This window comes from Monodelphis domestica, chromosome 3 (genome assembly GCF_027887165.1).
Source record: "Monodelphis domestica isolate mMonDom1 chromosome 3, mMonDom1.pri, whole genome shotgun sequence".
Taxonomy (NCBI): domain Eukaryota; kingdom Metazoa; phylum Chordata; class Mammalia; order Didelphimorphia; family Didelphidae; genus Monodelphis; species Monodelphis domestica.
In genome coordinates this window covers 502,336,169-502,355,195 of record NC_077229.1, presented here as the reverse complement: position 1 = coordinate 502,355,195, position 19,027 = coordinate 502,336,169, and the positions used below count along the sequence as shown (strand labels likewise).

Sequence of the window (19,027 nt, the reverse complement as noted above, 5' to 3'; positions counted from 1 at the left end):
TATATATATATACATATATATACACACACATATATATATATATGTCTTGTTCAAATAGTTTCATTATCAAGTTGCTCACAAAGTTTGAGTTTACAGCAACTGTAAAGACACATACAAACTTATGAAATAATAAAATTCAAAGTTTTGAAAAATTTCATTGTACTTATATGTCTTAAAGTCCTGTTATAACGTCTTACAATTGTGTATGGAACATTAGAATGATCTCTTAGGCATTATAGTGTATTTATAAAAAGTTGAATTGAAATCATATTGATCACAAATTTATGGCAAGGTATACAAGGTGTCCCAAAAGACATAATTGGAGTTTTAAACTTTAATGATATCAGATATATAAATGTTGCAAACTTACAAAAATGCTTGAATGTTTTAATTATTTAAATTTATTTTTCACATATATACATCCATTAATTTTGAACATTACACTTTTCTCATTATAATGCTTTAGTGTGACAGTTTCTGGCTGATGCTCTCTCAGATAGGCGGGGTGGTAGAGTCACTTACTTGGCCACCTTGGTAGCCCACTCTATTGCCTTTACACTGTTCCTTGTGAGTTTGTTAAAACTGTTTTGTATGTTTGAAAACTTTGTTCTTTGGATGATGTTAAGGTTTGGATCCCAAATGCAATCCTTTCGGTCACTGAGCATCAGCTGCTAAAAGTTTGTTTTGCAGTCTGAAAATTAACTTGATTGATATATAATACAACATTGTGACTATTGAATTTTAATAAGTTTATCAGTTATTTTAAAATTTAAATTATTAACTTTTCAAATGTTTTTTGTAAGTTTGCAGCATTTATACTTATGAAGTTTTTAAAGGTTAAACCTGCTAAGATTTTTGGAGCATAAGTTATACCTTTATCTTATTATTTATCTAGAAATATGTGTTCTAAGAGGTCAAATTGTGTCTGACTCTTCAACCCCCTCGGGAATTTAATTAGCAAGGATGTTAGAGTGTTGCCATTTCTTTCTCCAATTCATTTTATAGGTGAGAAACCTGAGGCAAACAGGATTAAGTGTGTCTGTTCAGGATCACACAACTATTAAGTGTCTGAGGCCAGATTTGAACTCAGAAAGGTTAGCATTCCTGATTTCAGGCCCAGCACTCTATCCACTGTATCTTCTATCTGCCCAGGCATTCCAGGCATGAGATAATACTAAGGCATGGAGATGGGAGATGGAACATTACTTAGAGTAAGAGCAGGTGGTGGACAATAAAATCTGTGACTGGGAGTCATGTTTTAAAATGTAGGAAGCGGCCGGATTGTAAAGTGTTTGAAATATGATATACAGTATGCCATATTTGGTCCCAGAAAAAAGATTGGTCCCAGAGAGATTGACTGGAACTTACTTTGGAGGGGGCGGTATAATCAGACCTACATTTTAGGAAAATAATTTTGCCATCATTGTGAAGGATGAATTGAAATGGAGAGAGGGAGAGGGATAAAATGGGAAGCCATTGAAGTAGTTTCAGAGAGAAGTGATAATAGCTTAAACCAGGGCGATAAGAGGAGGGAAGGATGGTGACTGTCAGTTACAAAGACAGGAAGAGCTGTGAGGAAGTGAGGGTGGCATCAAGCCTGGTAATCTCATTCATTCTAAATATATTTCATGTATTTATGTGAAAATTGTTATCACAACAATATAATTTTCATACATTTGGCCAATGGCATAGAACAAGTTATAGCATAAAATCATGTCTTTTTTATTATTGTTTTACCACTAGATGGCATTTTTGTTCTTTTCTTGGTTAAAGAGTATTTATCAATTCGGTATGTAGATGGCCTATTTTTCCTATATTCTTTGAGTGACTTGTTTTTAAACCTGATAATTATTTCAGATACAAATCATGACCAAGATCCCTTTAGAAGGCTCTTACTGAGATAAGTTTAACTGAAAAATTTTAAGTCCTCTTAGTCAGTTTACCTTTTTAAAATGCAATTTTTTGCTTATTATATCATATTATATATATCATAAATATTTATACTTTTTAGAGAAATCTACAATTATTCAACTTCTGCTAAAATATTAACTTACTTATGTACATTTCTACCATTTACCCTTACAATTAGTTCTGATATTCCTTTAAATAGAATTGATGCTTTTCTGTATCAATGATATCCATATCAATGATAATAACATTTCTCTACCCATTTCCCGAAAGCTATGCTTTACTAAGTAATTTAGCTTATTTTTAAGATAATCTCAAGGAGGGCTCTTAATGGAGTTTCTCATTTAACTTTTTCATATATTCTTCCCTTTCATGCAGTACTCTTATTTGTTTAAAGACTTTTTAATCTTATTTTTTTCAATTAATATGCATTTAATTTTTGTCTCCTTTCTCCCACTGGAAAAAAGAAAAAGAAAAACTTGTAATAAATATATTCAAGCAAAACAAATTCCTACTTTGACCATGTCCAAAAATATATATTCTCATTCAGTATCCCATGTCTATTGCCTCAGTTAGGTGGAGAATCTGCTTCATCATCAGTGCTCTGTAAACGTTTTTGGTCATTGAATTAATCAGTTGATTAATGCATACTTTGCATCATTTTCAAATCCTGTCCTATAGCGAATATGGAAGAGAGTCTTCAGAAGCATCAAGGTCATAGGATATATAGATATTAGAATATTAGATCCAGATCTGGAAGGTACCTCAGATGCCATCTAGTCTAGCCCCCTAATTTTACACATGAAGGAACTGGACCAGAAAACTTATTTTAAAAAGTTAGACAAGTATAAACATCTGAGGCAAGATTTGAACCTGGATCCTATGATACAACTTAGAACAGTTATTTTTATTTTTGTTTTTGTACTAAACTCAGGAAATTAAATTTGATCCTATATCATCTATTTATTGATCTAATTTATAATTAATTGATTTTGTCCCATAACTGTTTTTTTCCTGTAACTCCTTAAGTCATAGTTCTTTATTTCTGAACTTAGTGCAGAATTCGGCTGACCTGTAATAGGTTATGTTTAAAAATCCAGTTCTTCTTACCTGAAAGAATTTTGCTGGTCTTGGGGACTGTATGAGGGAAAAAAAGTTTGGGCACGGGATCTTTATTCAACAAGCTATCGGTCAAAGAGGTCCATTTTTGTTGTCCAAAAGTGTGGGCTGCTATCCTGCACCTGGCCTCCAACGATGAGCACCTCTTAGTCTCATGAGAGAAGAAGGGGGTGTTAATAGCCCCCATTACCAAATTTCCAACTATGCTTTAGCTCTGTAACTAGTCATTTTTACTCAGTCCCATGATGTCATCTACATTCTGCTCTTTGACCCAAAAAAAGCTTACAGAAGGGGAATTGTCATTTTGCTTGGGGTCTTTGGCATTAATGGAGGCAAACCAATGACCCATTTATTAACAACTAGCATGCACTTGCTAATAAATGTTATGTTTCCTAGAAATCTATCTCAGTTTGCCCTTTTGTTAAAATTCTATTGAAACAATTCTTTAATGCCATCCTATCATAATCATACCTGTTCAGGAACAGCCATTTCTGGATCCTCTAAATCTGGCTGAAATATAGAGAAGAGCCATTCAAGAAAAAATTCATCCCCCCATGAATATACAAAATTCTCAGAGCCCTGGCAGTGAAAGCATTTATAATCACAACTCAAGGAAGAGAGGAATTCTTCAGTGGATGGGAAAGAGGTTCAGAATTCTCTGAAAATATAATTTTAGCAAGATTGAGAACACTTTTTCACAAAGATGCTAATATAATAATGCAGTTCAAGATGATCAGCACATTAAATATGTACAATTATTTTCAGCTGTATGTATGCCAAAATTTAACATGAACAGGAAATGATTTAGGTGGGATTTTAAAATCTTGGACAGTGATTTTGTTGCTATTGGCTGGATTCAGGACCACAGACAGCACCTGATCTTACTTTCATGGAATTTGAATACCAGGAAATACACTTTGGACAATGTTCATAAAGCTTTCCTTATAAGTAGGCTAGCAAAATATACAAATAGTGTAGATTCATTTCCCCCTTTATGATGACATTTTCTAAAAACTGGATGAAGAGATATGAATTAGCATTTGGACTCTAGTCAGTTGCCAAGCTATCCTCATTAGTCTTTAGAATTATCTCTAATAAACAGTGGAAAAACTGTATTATCATGAAGAGCTCCTAAAATTTTCCCCCAATCAAATTTTCACATTTTCAGAATGATTCTTTATATTGAAATGCTACTTTTAGAAAAGGGCATTGTGATTGGATTATGCTTCTGAGAGAAAGACAGGAAAGGGATTGAGAGGTGATATATACTTTTTTTCAGCAGAGGTGGCTGGTGGCACAGTGAATAGAGTGCTGGGCCTGGAATTGGGAATGGCCGAGTTCAAATCCAGCCTGACACTAGCTGTGTGACCTTGGGTAACCTCTGGTTCCCTAAGTATCTTGAATTGTAAAATAGGGATTATAATAGCACTTCTCAAGGTTATTGTGTGGTTCAAATGAGATGATCAGCTTTTATTAAACACTATTCCACATGTCTACAGTGTGCTAAGTACTGGTGACACAGTGAAATAGAGAATGTAAACTAGGAAAACTATTACTTCTTGAAATAAAGAATATAAACTGAGGGGGGGACTGTTTCTTATTGCAATGACTGTTGTCCTCTGGCAGTGACTAGAGAGAGCTGCTACAGGAAATCTGAGGCTGCTTATTTGTAATGGAGATAGAACAGAGAAATGCTGAGGGATGTCACACAGGGATACTGGTACACAAGGGACTGCTCTACACAGGACTGCTCTGGGGTTTGCTATGGGATTCTGCCTATTGATCCCTACTGATGGCTGATGGATCAATCTATTTCTTAACCTCCTTCCTCCCTCACTCCCTTCCTTAACCAACCCTCTCCTTTTGCCTCCCTCACCTCCCAATCTTCTTGAAGCCTTTTGCTTCTTCCCTCCCTCCTGAGTGAACTATAAAGATACTCTAGTTGCTTTCTCAGTTAAGGGGTTTATTGGGATAACAGGATGGGAAACTGAGGTAAGAGAGATGAGGAAGTCCCTAATCTAAATGTAGTATTGAGACAGTAGTCCAGTCACAAACTGTGACTCTTAGACAGTTAGTGAGATGAAGGACAGCAGCCCTTTCAAAAATCTTCTTTCTTCTTCACAAATTCAGCCTGGCTGGTCTCCTTTCTCAGCTTCAACCCCAGAGAAAAACAAAGTTCAAAGTCTTTAAGTTTCTCCTGTCCAGCTCAACTCTCTCCAAGAGACCACCAACTCAAAAGCCAAATTTCTCCTTCTTATCAGCTTCAACAACCCAGAGTCAGAGAGATAAAGACAAAGTCCAAAAGCCAAGTTTCTCTTCTCAGTGTGGCCAGCAAACCCCCAACTGCCACTCCTGGGAACATTCCATTGGAACCTTCTCTTGATTGACAGTTAGAGCTAGGTCTCCAGCCTTGCATCTTGGCCCACAAGTCCTGCAAAACCTCTCTTTCTTCATGGCTCTATCACAACAGAAAGCAGCAAAAGGCAGTCTCTGCCCTCAAGGAACTAGTAGTCTAATGGGGGGACAACATGCAATGAAATATACAAAACAAGCTCTATACAATATAAATAGGAAATAATTAACAGAGGGAAGGCACTAGAATTAAGAGGGGTTAGAAAAGACTTCCAGGAAAAAGATAGGATTTTGGTTGGAAATTGAAGGAAGCAGGGGGATCAGTGGTTGGAGAGTGCTTTAAATATGGGGGACAGTTGAGAGAGAGAGAGTGCCTGAAGCCAGAAGATGGAATGTCAGGAAGCCAATGTTACTCTATTAAATTGTATATAACGGAATAAAGAAGACTAGAAAAGTAAGATGGGGCTAGGTTGTAAAGGGCTTTGAATGCCAAAAAGGATGCTTTCTATTCAATCTTGAAGGCTTTAGAAAACCAGTGGAATTGGGGTTGAGAGTGTGTGAAGAATATGATTAGACCTATACTTTAGGAAAATCATTTCAATGACTTAACAAAGGATGAATTGTAATGGGGAGAGATTTGAGGCAGATAGTGGGGCTATTGTAATAACAATGCATAAAGTGACAAATGCCTGTATTAAAGTGATAGCAGTATCAGAGATGAGAAGGGGACATATTTGAGAGATACTTGAAAATTGGGAACAGTTTGAATATGGGAATGAGAGATAGCAAAGAATCCATGATAACTCCTCAGTTGTCAAACCTGAGGACTGGGAGGATAGTGTTGTTTTTTCTACAGTAATAGGGAAGGTAGAGGTGGGGCAAAGTTTAGGGGGGAAGATAATGAATTCCATTTTGAAAATATTTAATTTAAAATGTCAGCTGGACATCCATTATTTAGAGAAGTCTAAAAAGCAGGTGGAGGTGTGAAATTGGAGGTCAGCAGAGAGATTGGGGTAGTAGATTTGAGAATCATCAGTATAGTGATGGTAAATGCATGAGAGCTGATGAGATCATCAAGTGAAATCATTTCGAGAAGAGGACAGAACCCTAAGGGACACCTGTGTTTAGAGGGCATGGTCTGGAGGAAGATTTCGCAAAGGAGACAGAGGAAAAGTAGTCAGATAACAGGTAGGTAGAAGAAAAACCAGGAGAGAGCAGTGTAAAAATAATAAGTGAATTGTAAAACTAATAAGCAATGGATTGATTATGGGTTGTAAACTGATTTGATACTCTGCTTGCTGTGCTTACAAAGCATCTTCAGTTTATATCAGTGAAGTGAAGCTCATAAGTGAACTTCTCTTCAGGGCCAGACTCAAGGACCCTAAGGAGACTCTTGTTACATAAAAATAAAATATTTATTCAAAATACAAGGATAAAAAAGGATTTTTAACTCTAAGGGATTCTAACTCCACCCAAATAAAACCCCTTAGTTCTGCAAAGAACTGCTTCTGTTTTCACAGGCTACACTGATACTTCCTGTTCTGACTAACCCACATTTTTACTATTCTAAATAAACTAACACTATTATCCTTAATTTTGTCTTCAAGTTATACAAATAATAAAGGCTAGCTGACTGAGCCTCAGCAAGAACCAAGTTACAACTCTGAGCCTTAGCAGACTCAGAGTCCAAACCAAAGACCAGGTCTTTCTTTGGTTTTCTCAGAGTTAAAACAATCTATAAAAACAGCAATAGTCATTAGTGTTTCCTCAGTGAGGAAAGGAAAACATTTAGCTCCTTCAGGTCTTTGCATATCGAGTTTTGGGAGATTCCCACCAGCTACTTGGGAATATTTTGGATGAGCACTTGCTTTGATATAGTCTTGCATGGTATTTAGGTCTGGGACTTGTTGTGAATTATGGTAGCTACTATCCAGTATCAAAATAATTTGGGTAGTTTTGTCTCCCATACTGAAATGCATTATTAAGCCCATTATTGAATCTGTTGTTAAATCCACAATTTCCATATCCATTTTGCCTGAATCCATTAAAGCAAGTAAACCTATTGCCTCGGTTTCCCCTGAAGTTTTGTACAAAGAATTACCCCCTAAATCTGCACTCTCTCTTAAGATGACCAGATCTGTCACAAAGATAACATCTTGGGGGTTTGTCTGTATTGTCTGGGGGTTGTAGTTATTTCTGGGTAGTTTATAAGTTCTTAGTATAGCTACGGTTTTTTTCCTGCACTTCATTGGATTTCAATTTTTAAGCTCTCTGATTTATTTGGTTAAGTTATCAATTATATCATTTTTCATTTCTGATTGCCTATCTTTCTCATCTTGGAAGACATAATTAGCAATTCTCTGAATTTCATCAAGACCCATGTCAAACCAATTTGGACAGTTACTCCGAAAATAATTTTTGATCACAGAGCATGCATTTTTCACAAACAGACTGCAAATATGATTTACATTTTCGCCTGTTATAATATCCAATCCAATCCATTTTTCAGCACAATCAATAATACTAATGAATAAAGTGGAGGGAGTCTCTCCCACTTCATGCTTTAGGCACTCACATTTAGACCAGATTACTGGGTGTCTGGAATTTTGCCTCATAGTTTTAATTATTGCCTCCCTGACTGTAGTTAAGTCTGTACCCTGCAACAGAATTAATTTCCCACCCAGGATCCTCAGTTGGCCAATGAGCAATTTGGGGGGTTATTGTTAGTGTCCTCTGTAATATCCTGTTTCTCCCTCTTTGTCCATAATTCATCTATAAGGATGTCAAAGTCCAAATAAGAAGAATTGCAAAGCTTAATTAAGCACTTGAACTGCTTTACAACTCCCATTGGTTCTTCTTCATATTTTGGAGTATTTTTCTTAAAACTGTCTATATAAACTTGTGTAAACCTTTTGTGGTACATGAGATTCACTATACCATGCTCTGTAGACACTAATATAACAAGACTTAATTTCTACTATCATCCTTATAGCATTCATCTACAAACCTAGAGAGAGGCTATCAACAGAGTCAGAGGTTACAGAAAAGTCAAGGAGAATGAGGAATGAGAAAAGGACAGTGGAATTGGCAACTGAGAAATCATTAGTAGTTTAAGGGGGAACAGTTTTGGTGACATGAAAAGGTCAGAAGCCAGATTATAAAAAGTTAAGAAAAATGAGAGGAGAGAAAGTGGTGGTCACTGTTGTAAATCACCTTTTCCAAGGGCTTTAGCTACAAAGAGCAGAAGAGTTGTAAAACCATAGTGAACACTTAACTATGTGGTTAATGCAGTGGCAGTCACATAATAGGCACTTAATAAGGACTTATTTCCCTTCTCTTTCTCCCTCATCTTTATCTTCCATCCTCAAGTTTAGGTTTGAAAATCAAGCATCTCTGGTAAAGGATTAGGAATAGACAGCTCTTGGAGCCCTGGTCACTATTAAGAATCTCTACAAAGATCTGGAAATACATTTGTATACCTAATCTACAATTCTTTCGGGGGGGGGGGCGGAGTTTGAATCCGGCATTAAAAAATGATCATTTCTTACCCTAGTGAGGAGTAGATGGTTGATCATAATTTTAACCCTTTGTTTATAGCAAAGTACTTTTAAGTGAAAGAAACTTTTCCTAGTAGCATAATTGTTCTTTTAAAGAAGAAGAAAAGATGAACTGAAGAAATTATGAGGGAAAAATTATTTTCATGATTCATGTTAAAAACAATCTCATGTATGAGATTATGGTACCCTTATCAATAGACATTCATTAAGCAGATATTGTAAAGATATAAAAGAACAATAAATCAAAGTTACTGCACTCAAGGAGCTTTTAAGTAAATAAAAATAGCAGCTTCTAATGCAAAAAGAAAAGAAAGGGAGGAAATATTTGGATTTTCTGAACATAGAGTTAGAAGAGTATCAATTATTGGGGAGTTTCTTATAATTATAACAGGTTAGTGAGATTGATGACAGAGAGGGATTAACAGCCATGGAAGAAAGTTTTTGCTGTCTTTATGAAAAGAAATTGTAAGAGCAGAGTGAAAGGAGGAAGTTTGGAATATTCAGGATGGTTTGATGGACAGAGGTGGACTGTTGGAATTGGGAGCAAAGGAGCCTGGGAAAGGACCAAGGAGGCCTGGGAAAGAACATAGGAAAAGGAAGGGCTTTTGGTTTGGGACCTTGGGGAGAGAGGTAGACTCTCTTTGGACTGCATGTGACCAACCAAAGCCAGCCCAAAAGGATTACCCTGGAAGACTTCATCTTGAATTCTGGTGTTGCCTGTCAGGCCTTGTCAACCTTAAAAGAGGGAAAACTCTGATCCCTTGGGACCTGAGGGGCCAAGGACTCAGATGGCCTCCGAGTTGATCACCACAGACCTGCATTCATATCTGCCTCAATCCAGTCCCTTGATACTACATAGTTCAGTTAAGAATTAGGGGGAGGGAAGGTGAGTCCCTGGATTGGCTCTAGGGTCATCCAGGAAGAAGGGCCTTGGGAGGTTAGAGTTAGGGACTTCTCGTGCCTTTATCACTCGCTGATTCCTAATACCTCGCCAACATTAAACTACTTCATTACGAGAGTCAGATAAAGGAAGACTATTTCAGGGCAACATGGAGGAAGCAGAACCAAAAGAGCCAATCGGCCATATTCTGTTTCTACCAGATCCCTGCTGGGCAGCCTTGATGCAAGGGGCAGGCTTGTGCCTCAAAGGGATCCATGCTTACCTACCCCAGAGTGTGTTTAACATCAATCAATAGAGAAGGTCTCCCCTCAGGCGACCATCACTGGCGCATTCCCAGGAACCCCAACTTTCCTGAGAATTACCTCTTGTCCCAGCTCTAGTGGGGTGCTGAGGGAGAGATCTGGCAGTCATAGTCCACCCAGACTTCTCACTTACATTCACTCACTAGGGCAGTGATAGTCACTTATTAGTTAACTATAACAGCTTCCCAAACTAAGCATTACAGAAATAAATGCTTAAGTAGAGATTTTTTTTGCCTCCCTTCTGATATTAAAGCTGTTGTTTTCATTTTTTTTAGAATGTAAATTGGAAAATAAGACTATACTAATAGAATTTATTTTTCTATCATCTTTTCTAGCCATTAAGTGGAATGCAAATGACTGGTTTTAAACTTTATAATTTGAGATAAATTATTTAACTGAGAAAATAATTTGTTTAATGGGTAACATTTAAGTGAAGGATAAAAATACTTTCCTTAAAGAAAAACACTGCTCAGTTGGATATCTAAGCACATTAAAACTTTTTTTTAGAAATTTAGGAAAAAAAATTTTAGAAATTTAGAAATTTTTTAGAAATATTATTGCTATAAAACAATGTTCTAAGTTGGTGTAAAGTAAAAATTTGATATGAAAGTCCACATTCAAATATAAGAATGATAGATAACATATTTATAGTACCTACTACATGCCAGGCACTATGCTAAATGCTTTACAGTTATTTCTTGTGAGATATAAGCTAGTGAATATTGTGAAACTATTTCCCTCAGCCTTCTGATTTTTACTACACATGTTAGGGTATGTAGTCCACTAAAAACTATTTATAAGATGAAAATCATTACCTACAGGGTGGTCTATGTGTCCATAAAATAGGCTTTTCTGATTCTTAGTACAATTAGAAACACATCCAAGAAAACAAAAATAGGCTGTTAAACCGTCATTTTAAATTACTGAATGATCCTCTGCAACATCCCAAATTAACAAAGAATATTGATAGCCCTTACAATCATTATTGTTAAACCATTGCAATATTTTTAATGGGACACTCTCTAATTGCTTTTTTGCTGCCAAAAGAGAGGTAGTGTAGAGCAAAATTAACAGTTCATTTTTATTAACATTTAAACTCTACAAAAGGAGAAGTAGACAGGCAAAAAAAAGCAAAACAAAACATGCACTACCTTCATCAGTTGTTAAATTTAAGTGGTACTGTATTTAAAAAGCAACTTTAGTCATCCCAGTTCCTTTCTAATTAAAAAAAAAATATTCATGTTTCCTACAGATGAAAAGACTTGAAATGGGAATGAAAATGCATAACCAAGAAGAAATAGCTGTTCTCCGTTGTTGGAAATGTAGAAAATGTGTAGCAAATTCCAATTGTTTCACAAACTGTATTGGAAAACAGTTGTCAGAGGTATGTCCTCTTCTGTTTTTTAAAGTATTCAGTGAGAACTTTTTTAGAGAATTTTGGCTTTCAGGCCATATACAGCTTTTATCATAATTACTAAACGTTTCTTGGGGTACTCCCGTTTCTCACTGATAATGTTCATTAAACCCATAGTTATGAAAATGCAGTGTGCCTTTTAAAGTATTTTGTGTAATATCCTAAATGTTCAAAAAGTAGAGATTTTACTTCATGATCAAATGGCTTTTTAAATTGTGGGTAACTCACCAATGCAGTAGTGATTACAGTGTAGTCAAGTTTCCTTTTGGGAGAGGGCGAAATCAAATCTGGCACACCATTGTTCAGATTTAGACAATATCATTTTCTTCCAAAGATTCTCTGTATTTTAGAATGACATAATGGAGAAAGTATTAAATTTGAAATCAGGAGACCTGAGTTCCAGCCTCAGCTTTATTAACTTGCTTGAACCTTGAACAAGTCATTATTACTGTGGGCTTCTTCAGTTTTCTCAACTGTAAAATGAAGTTGCTCTTTTCTAAAGCTGTAACACTTTGCAATATTATGAATAGTAGCTATAATATGAAAAAAGTTTAATTAGTTTTGTAAGAAATTAACCAAGGGATCATAGTTGAAAACAAATTGGGAAAGTCAAATGATGAACATATTTTTTGTTCATCTAATTGAAAATGTTCATTATTTTTCCAACTTTTTACATTTCAAGTTGAAACATATGAGGAATATCTTGGAAATTTTTTAATAAAAAAACTCCAAAATCCATAAAATTTATTTTAAAATTAAGTGGCCTCATGTAAATCAACTTAAAATCCCCATTAACTTTAAAGGAGAGAGGCAGAGAGTAAAAAGAATAATAGCAAACTAAAAGACAATGCATTTGCTCCCTCTGCTGCCTGATCAATATAGTTACTTTGCTCTTTCTGTCACCATTCTGCTGATAACATCAATGATGCTCTTTCACAATTAGTTATAAAACAAAAGGCTACATAAATAATAAAAGCTGAATATGTTATGATATTTTTTAAAACCTCAAAAACCTAGTTTGGAGGGGTAATTTTACTTTTAATCTTTCAAAACAAATGTAGTGTTTATCTGGGATATTTTGGTGTGCATTTGGATAAATTCCTGAAATCTGCTTCCTATTCACTTTGGCATTCCTGATTGTACATGTTTCCATGTATTTTGTTTCACCTATAACTTGTTTTTTATTTAGGAGTTTTATATTAATTTCATAACTATATAAAAGCAAAAGTGACCTTGGAGCATCTAGAAATAATATTCTTAGGAATAAAAGAAAATAATGTCACATAATTAATAGAAAACTTTACTTGAGAGCACAAAGACCAAGGTTTGAGTCCTCCCTCTGAAACATGTTAACTATGTGACCCTGAATTAGTCACTTAACCTCTCAATTCTCTAAGCTCTTATCTAAGATAGAGATTTTTAACTTATAGCAAAAGGAATATGGAGTTTCAAAGAGTCTGTGGGCTTGAGCAGGAATAACTTTATGTCTTTATTTTCACTAATATCTAAAACATACTTAACATTTAATTTAATTATGTATGTAGATGACAAACATTATTTTGAGAAGAGGTCCTCGCACTTCATCTGAAAACGAAAGGGATCCACACCACCATAAAGTTTAAGAACTCCTGCTCTATCTGAAAGTTCTAGAGAAGATCCTCACTTGTGTCACTGGAAGTATTTCCTCAACAAGGAGTTCCTTATACCAGTGGAGTCACAGTTAGAGTTCCTATTCCTAAAAAGAAAAATAGTTTTCTTACTTACATAGTTGATAGTATCACGTTTATAATTAAGTAAGTTTTCTGTGTTAATAGTCTTTGCCTGTTTTCTTCACTTCGGTTTCCAGAAAAAAGGGAAAAAAAATACTATACAAACCAACTCTTTTCCCCATTTTTTAACTTATGTCATTTGCTACAAGTGGTCTTCTTTTTCATTGTCATGGAATGAATATTTGTATTTTAACTTTTTAGAGAAATCCATATTTATGCTTTTAATATGTAGATACAATATACTACATAGTAGCTTTTTGTTTTAATTTTAAAATAAAAATTATGGCAGTTTTCTGTTGATACAGTCAAAGCAAAGCAGACTAATTAATAACCCTTTATTTATTTTTGCTTTATTTTTTAAAGGTTACTAATTCTAAAAGGCCAAAGAAGTTAAATTTCTATGGGAATAATAATGTTTGTTCACTGGTAAAGGGAAAATACAGTAGAACTATAAAAGAAATGATGAAAAAGTGTTAAAATATTCTGCTAGGAAAACTGTGATTCAAATGTGCCTTCATAGAGATAAACTTTGGTAAAAATCCTTGTCAATGTGTACTGGTTTGTAGATTTTTATAAAAACTGTTTTGTAAGCTAATTTATATCCCTCAAAGTATTTTTGTGTAATGGATATTCAATAAATATTTGCTGATTAATTTTATTGATTATAAGTTATTTTGAAAGAATAATTATTGTTTTATCCATTAATATGGGTGCCCTACATTAGTGCTTTGGAAAGGAAATAAAGCTTCATTTTTATGGTAAAGCTTATTTCTAGTAAATTGCATAGTAAATATGTTCCTATGTAAAAATGTGGTAAATATAACAAAAAAAAGAATTTTGAATCTAATAATAAAATGCAAGACAAATTTATTTTTTAGCTTATATAACTTTAGTTCCTTTAAAGTACCTTTGCTAAGAAATTTTTGAAAGTTAGTCTAAACATGTACAATAAACCACAAATACTACAAACAAATTAATAGTTCTTTGAACCTCATAATGGGAATTTGGTTTGCAAAGGATAGAGATACCAAGAACATTGGGATTTAGAAAAAAGAGCATGTCAGACATGTTACTCTAATCAAAGAGGCCACTTGACAGTGGAAATAACAGAAATCCTGGGTTCAGGTCTGTCTGACATGTAAGTGCTTTATGACTACCTTCTTTACAATAGATATTCGGGCTATCAGAATCCTGAGATATTGCCAAGGAGGTAGCCTTGTGGCAGCCAATGGCCTTCAAGCGGGTGAACCTCACACCTCTTGATTCTAAACTTAAGAAAGGCGTCATTGTTTAAGCTTGCCTTGATTAGTTTCTCATCATGTTCTTAAAATTAATTTTTAACAAATGTGCCCAATACTGTCCTATTTTATGATCTGTACACCAGGGTGCAATGTTGGCTTTAAATAAATCTAAATTAAATATATCTCTTTTTTTTTTAATTCACAAAAAGCCTAAACTAAGTGTTTTTGTCAGAGAAATTAAAGAGCCTGGATAACTTAATATTTGCCTTGAAATTACAGTAATATCTAAGACCAAAGTATTAAACAAATATCAGCTATTCCCAGGATGGTTGGTGTTCAGTAGGTTCCATTCCATTAACCACTGTTGGAATGGAACCACATACACATTTGACCAGTTCTTACATAGTCACAGAAGTATCTCCTCACATTAGTAATTTATGGTTTGTTAAAATGTGATTGTCAAGCCTGAAGTAAAAAGCCAATCTGTGATGTGCCTATCTGTAGCTTTCTATAACATACACTTTTAGTAAATTTCTTAATTTAGGAAATTGGATGATAATGCTATTTAATAAATAAGTAAAAAAGTACATAGGTGTGAAATTAAAGGATTCAGTTTTAAATTTGTTTTTTTGGCTGTATCAGAAATGTTATAAATGTTTTATGCAGTAATTCAAAATTGTAATAGTACTCCAGGCAGTACTGAAGTTTTTAGAAACTTGAAGTTAACAAAGAACGCAGTTTTATTTAGTCTGGAATGCAATTATTCTAACGTAAGCCACTTAGAATTCTTTTCTACCATTTGAAGATGGAACCTTGTGGATCCATTGGCTAGAGTTTGGTACATGGGCGCAAGTAGGAGAGGGTTCTCTGACCTTTCTAGTTCAAGTGATTGGCCTAAAATAAAGAAGGCAGTTGAATGGGGACTAATAGGAGCAACTCACCAAAGATCCATTGCTACCTATTCACCCTAACCGACTGAAACTTTGGAAAGAGCAGAGCTGGTAGAAAATAGAAACCCCATTTATACACATGCTCCTGGATACTAAACAGAAACTCTTTCCAGGCTGTCCATGACATTTCTAGCTCTGTGGCAACCCTTTTATTTTACCTAAATAATGCAGCTAAAATATCAAGCTTTGTAGTTAGTGTCCATAATTTTTGGAAGAAGTGATAAAATCCTGAAATCAGCAACATTTATTGAATACCTAGTAAGTACAGATCACTGTGCTAGGGAAGACTAAAATTTTAAATAATAAATGGTCTCCGTTCTTGTGGGAGCAGTGATATTTGCAATGAATAATGTCAGCAGTAGCTATTTCTTTTTCAGTCAACTGTGGTGCTTTGTATTATCAAATTTAATATGTAAATGAACTATATGAGTCTGAGAGAGAGTCCTGAACTATCTGCCATTTGCATATTGGTTGCCTAAAACCCAGATTGCAATTGGATTTGTCTCACTACTGATTATGGCTTGTCTCATCCCAATTCCCAGGTATAAAATTCAGATCCCTTTGACCTGAGGGAAGAGCTGGAAAAAGAGGGTTCGAGACTCTTTGCTTGCTATTTGCTTGCTGCCAGTTTGCAACTGGAATTCTGCTATGACTGACTGACTGGCTTGTCTCTTCTCCCTTCCCAGGTATAAAATATATTTGAACAACACCTGGTATCAGTTACACCTTGTGTCTGAACACCAAGTAAACTGAATGTAGGGACTGTACACTTCAAAACTTCACAACTAGATCTAGACCTTGCTCGGTCCTTAGTAAACTTTTTTTTTTACTTCATTAGAATTTTAATGCTACATGCTTTTTGCCTTTATTTTTATTTGATATTTGATATAAAAGAGGAAGTATCATCTAATTCTTTTGACTTTAAGAAGACAATTTTTTGGGGGGGGAAGTTTAGATAAATGATTCTCACAAAGTTTCCAGACAAGCCATAAGGAAGACATGGAGCCTACTCCCAAAATGCAATTCTCTCATGTAGTGTAGTCTATTAGTACCACAAACATTGTCCATATTTAGGTATTTCAGTCATAAATTGTAATCCAGCACCTATAAAAATGTTTCCTCAAATATCATATATTTGAAAAATATAGCCTGTTAGAAATATTAACTTTTTCATAATTTTTCTAGTTTTGCTCCAAATTGTTAGAACTGCAGAAATTAAACTGCCTAACTGTTATTTCAAGATTTTTCAAAGATGCTTTTACTAAGTTATGATTTAATATTATGTTCTCAAATTTTCAAAAGGTTAATTCAGACATCTAAATATTTGAAACATCTTTATGTTCTTTAAAAAAAAGTTTAAGAAACAATAAATTATATTATTCATTGTTTCTTATACAAGAACTTAGGGAATGAATTAGTCGGGGAAGGGGGGGAACATGTGGTGTGCCAGAGGGTTAAAAGTACATATAATTTGGATAGGGGGAAGGAACAGAGGGATAAAACATATAAAAATTGAATTTATTAACAAATAAGGGCAAGGGTTTGGGAATGAAGGGAAAAGGTTAGCATCTGACAATTAACCCAGTTATTAAACCCACTATCCAAAATAAGTTTCCTAAGGTAAGTCCAATAGGGGATGGGTTCAGTTTCTCACAAACAGTCCTTGATGAGCCAGAAACAGGATAGTGATCTAATTCTCCAGTCTGGCTGTCTACCAGGAAAACAAGTTATTCTTACACCACAGCTAGAAGATCCTCAAGGCCTTTTGTTTGATGGATGGGTTCAAGATGATTCAAACTCACACCTGTCTCCTCCTTCTCCCAGGTCCAAAGTGTTAGTTGGGTAACTGTCTCTTCAACAGTTTAGAATCCTGACAGCCCTGGGAGAATTCCTAGTCTCCTTTGCTACAAGAGCTAGCTCATACCTGCTGCATAGAGTTGTTTGTTAAATTTTCATTGTTAATATTTGTATCTCTGGAAACTAGTAAAAACTACAAATCAGGGCTTGATGTTTTATTGATTATTTAGATTTTAAGGACATGATATATAAAAATATTAGTGAAGATTTAACTTTAAAGTATTTACTACCACTTTTTTTTAGAGAACTGGTTGTTAAATATTTACTAGCATTCTCCTATCTAACATTTTCTCTTCTTGACTTAGATATCAAGAAACTGAGAGCCAGAGAAAATGGCAGTTAGAGAAATTCCTTCTATTCAGAGTGATGGAAATGTCTTCTCTCTAACTGTCCCATTCTGACATTTTGTTTAATTTTGTAACCAGAGATGTCAGACTCATAGCCCCAGTCTGCAAAACTGCTTAGTGAGCCTATAACTAGATTAAAATGCAATGGGAAATATTTAGCAAAATAGGTAAAAATAAATCAGAGATAATGTTAATTTGTGCTTTAGTTTTCCGTTTAATTTGATAGCACTGCTGTTACAAGCCTGAAATTTTTTGGGAAAAAAAGGCAGTGTGAATCACAAATAGTTCGGTTTTTTTTTTTAGTGTGAACAAAAGTACAGAGAAAATGCAAAGACTTTTCCTTCAGAGGGATTATTTTATTTTTTATTACTATTTTTATTTTATTTTAGCTTAACTATTTTTTTTGGAAATAGAATTCTCCTAGCAAATTAACTTGCTTTTTATCTCCTATATTAACTACTGACTGACTGCTTTATTGTAGAATTCCTTAATAACTAATACAGAATATGTCAAGGAATACTTCTCATCCCAGAATAAATTATTTGCAATCATATACCAACTTCCTTAGTTTACCTCTATTTTTAATGAATTTCTCACTAATAGAAATTTTACATGCTTTGTATATATAGCTGGAAGAATGAGTGATGAACTGTTTGTACAAGAGAGTTAGTTTGTCTGAAGATGTGAACTACCTCCCTCTATTTTCCTGTTAGTTATTTTCCTGTGGGATTGTTTACTTTTAAAAATTAAAAATGACTAAATTTTTTAAATGTTCATTACTATTTTATTGCCTTTATTTTAGGAAAGTTAGAAAAATTATAAAATTTTAGAATTGGAGGGTCCATATAGATCATCAAGCAGGCAGGCACCTCAATTAACACAAGAGGGAGTTGAGGCTTTAGAGGAAAAGTCATGTAGGTGGTAAGTAGCTGAGTTGAGATTTGAACTCAATTTCTCTGACTCTAACCTAGTTCTCTTTGAACAGGGACAAGAACAAGTCTTTTTTTTTTTTAGTTACTTGTCTTTCCGTGTGAGGAGATCTGGGATAGACAATTTAGGAGACTGCCTACCATAATAACTTAGTAATGCCAGTTTTAGTGATGGTGCTTTAAAAGTAAAAGAATATTCATTTGAACCTTTGTTCATGACAGAGTTTAGAATTATATGAATTAAAAACAAATAGCACTGCAGTCTCTATATCAGATTGAAGGGAAAAAAAGAAAAGAAACCTTTTTCTGCTGCCCAAATTTGTTTTGTCAGTCAGAAGAAGAGTAGGTAAACTATTGAACTAGGTATAATTAGAGATAAGT

General features: G+C 34.5%; 1 protein-coding gene across 8 annotated transcripts in view; it reads left to right on the top strand.

Moving 5' to 3' along the window:
* The window catches only part of RNF180 (ring finger protein 180), a 241,463-nt gene that overhangs the window by 28,724 nt on the left and 193,712 nt on the right, over positions 1-19,027 (top strand). For 6 of the 8 annotated variants that reach the window (XR_008917944.1, XM_016431310.2, XM_007486381.3 and 3 more), the window contains one exon: positions 11,392-11,523. The exons of 1 other annotated variant lie outside the window; for it this stretch is intronic. Coding sequence is in view for 5 of the 7 variants with exons in the window: in XM_016431310.2 (XP_016286796.1) it covers positions 11,392-11,523 (132 nt within the window). In the remaining 2 variants the exon portion in view is untranslated. Of the gene's footprint in view, positions 1-11,391; positions 11,524-16,058; positions 16,200-19,027 lie in introns of those variants that run through there. One more of the 8 variants, XM_016431312.2, reaches the window with a different exon arrangement.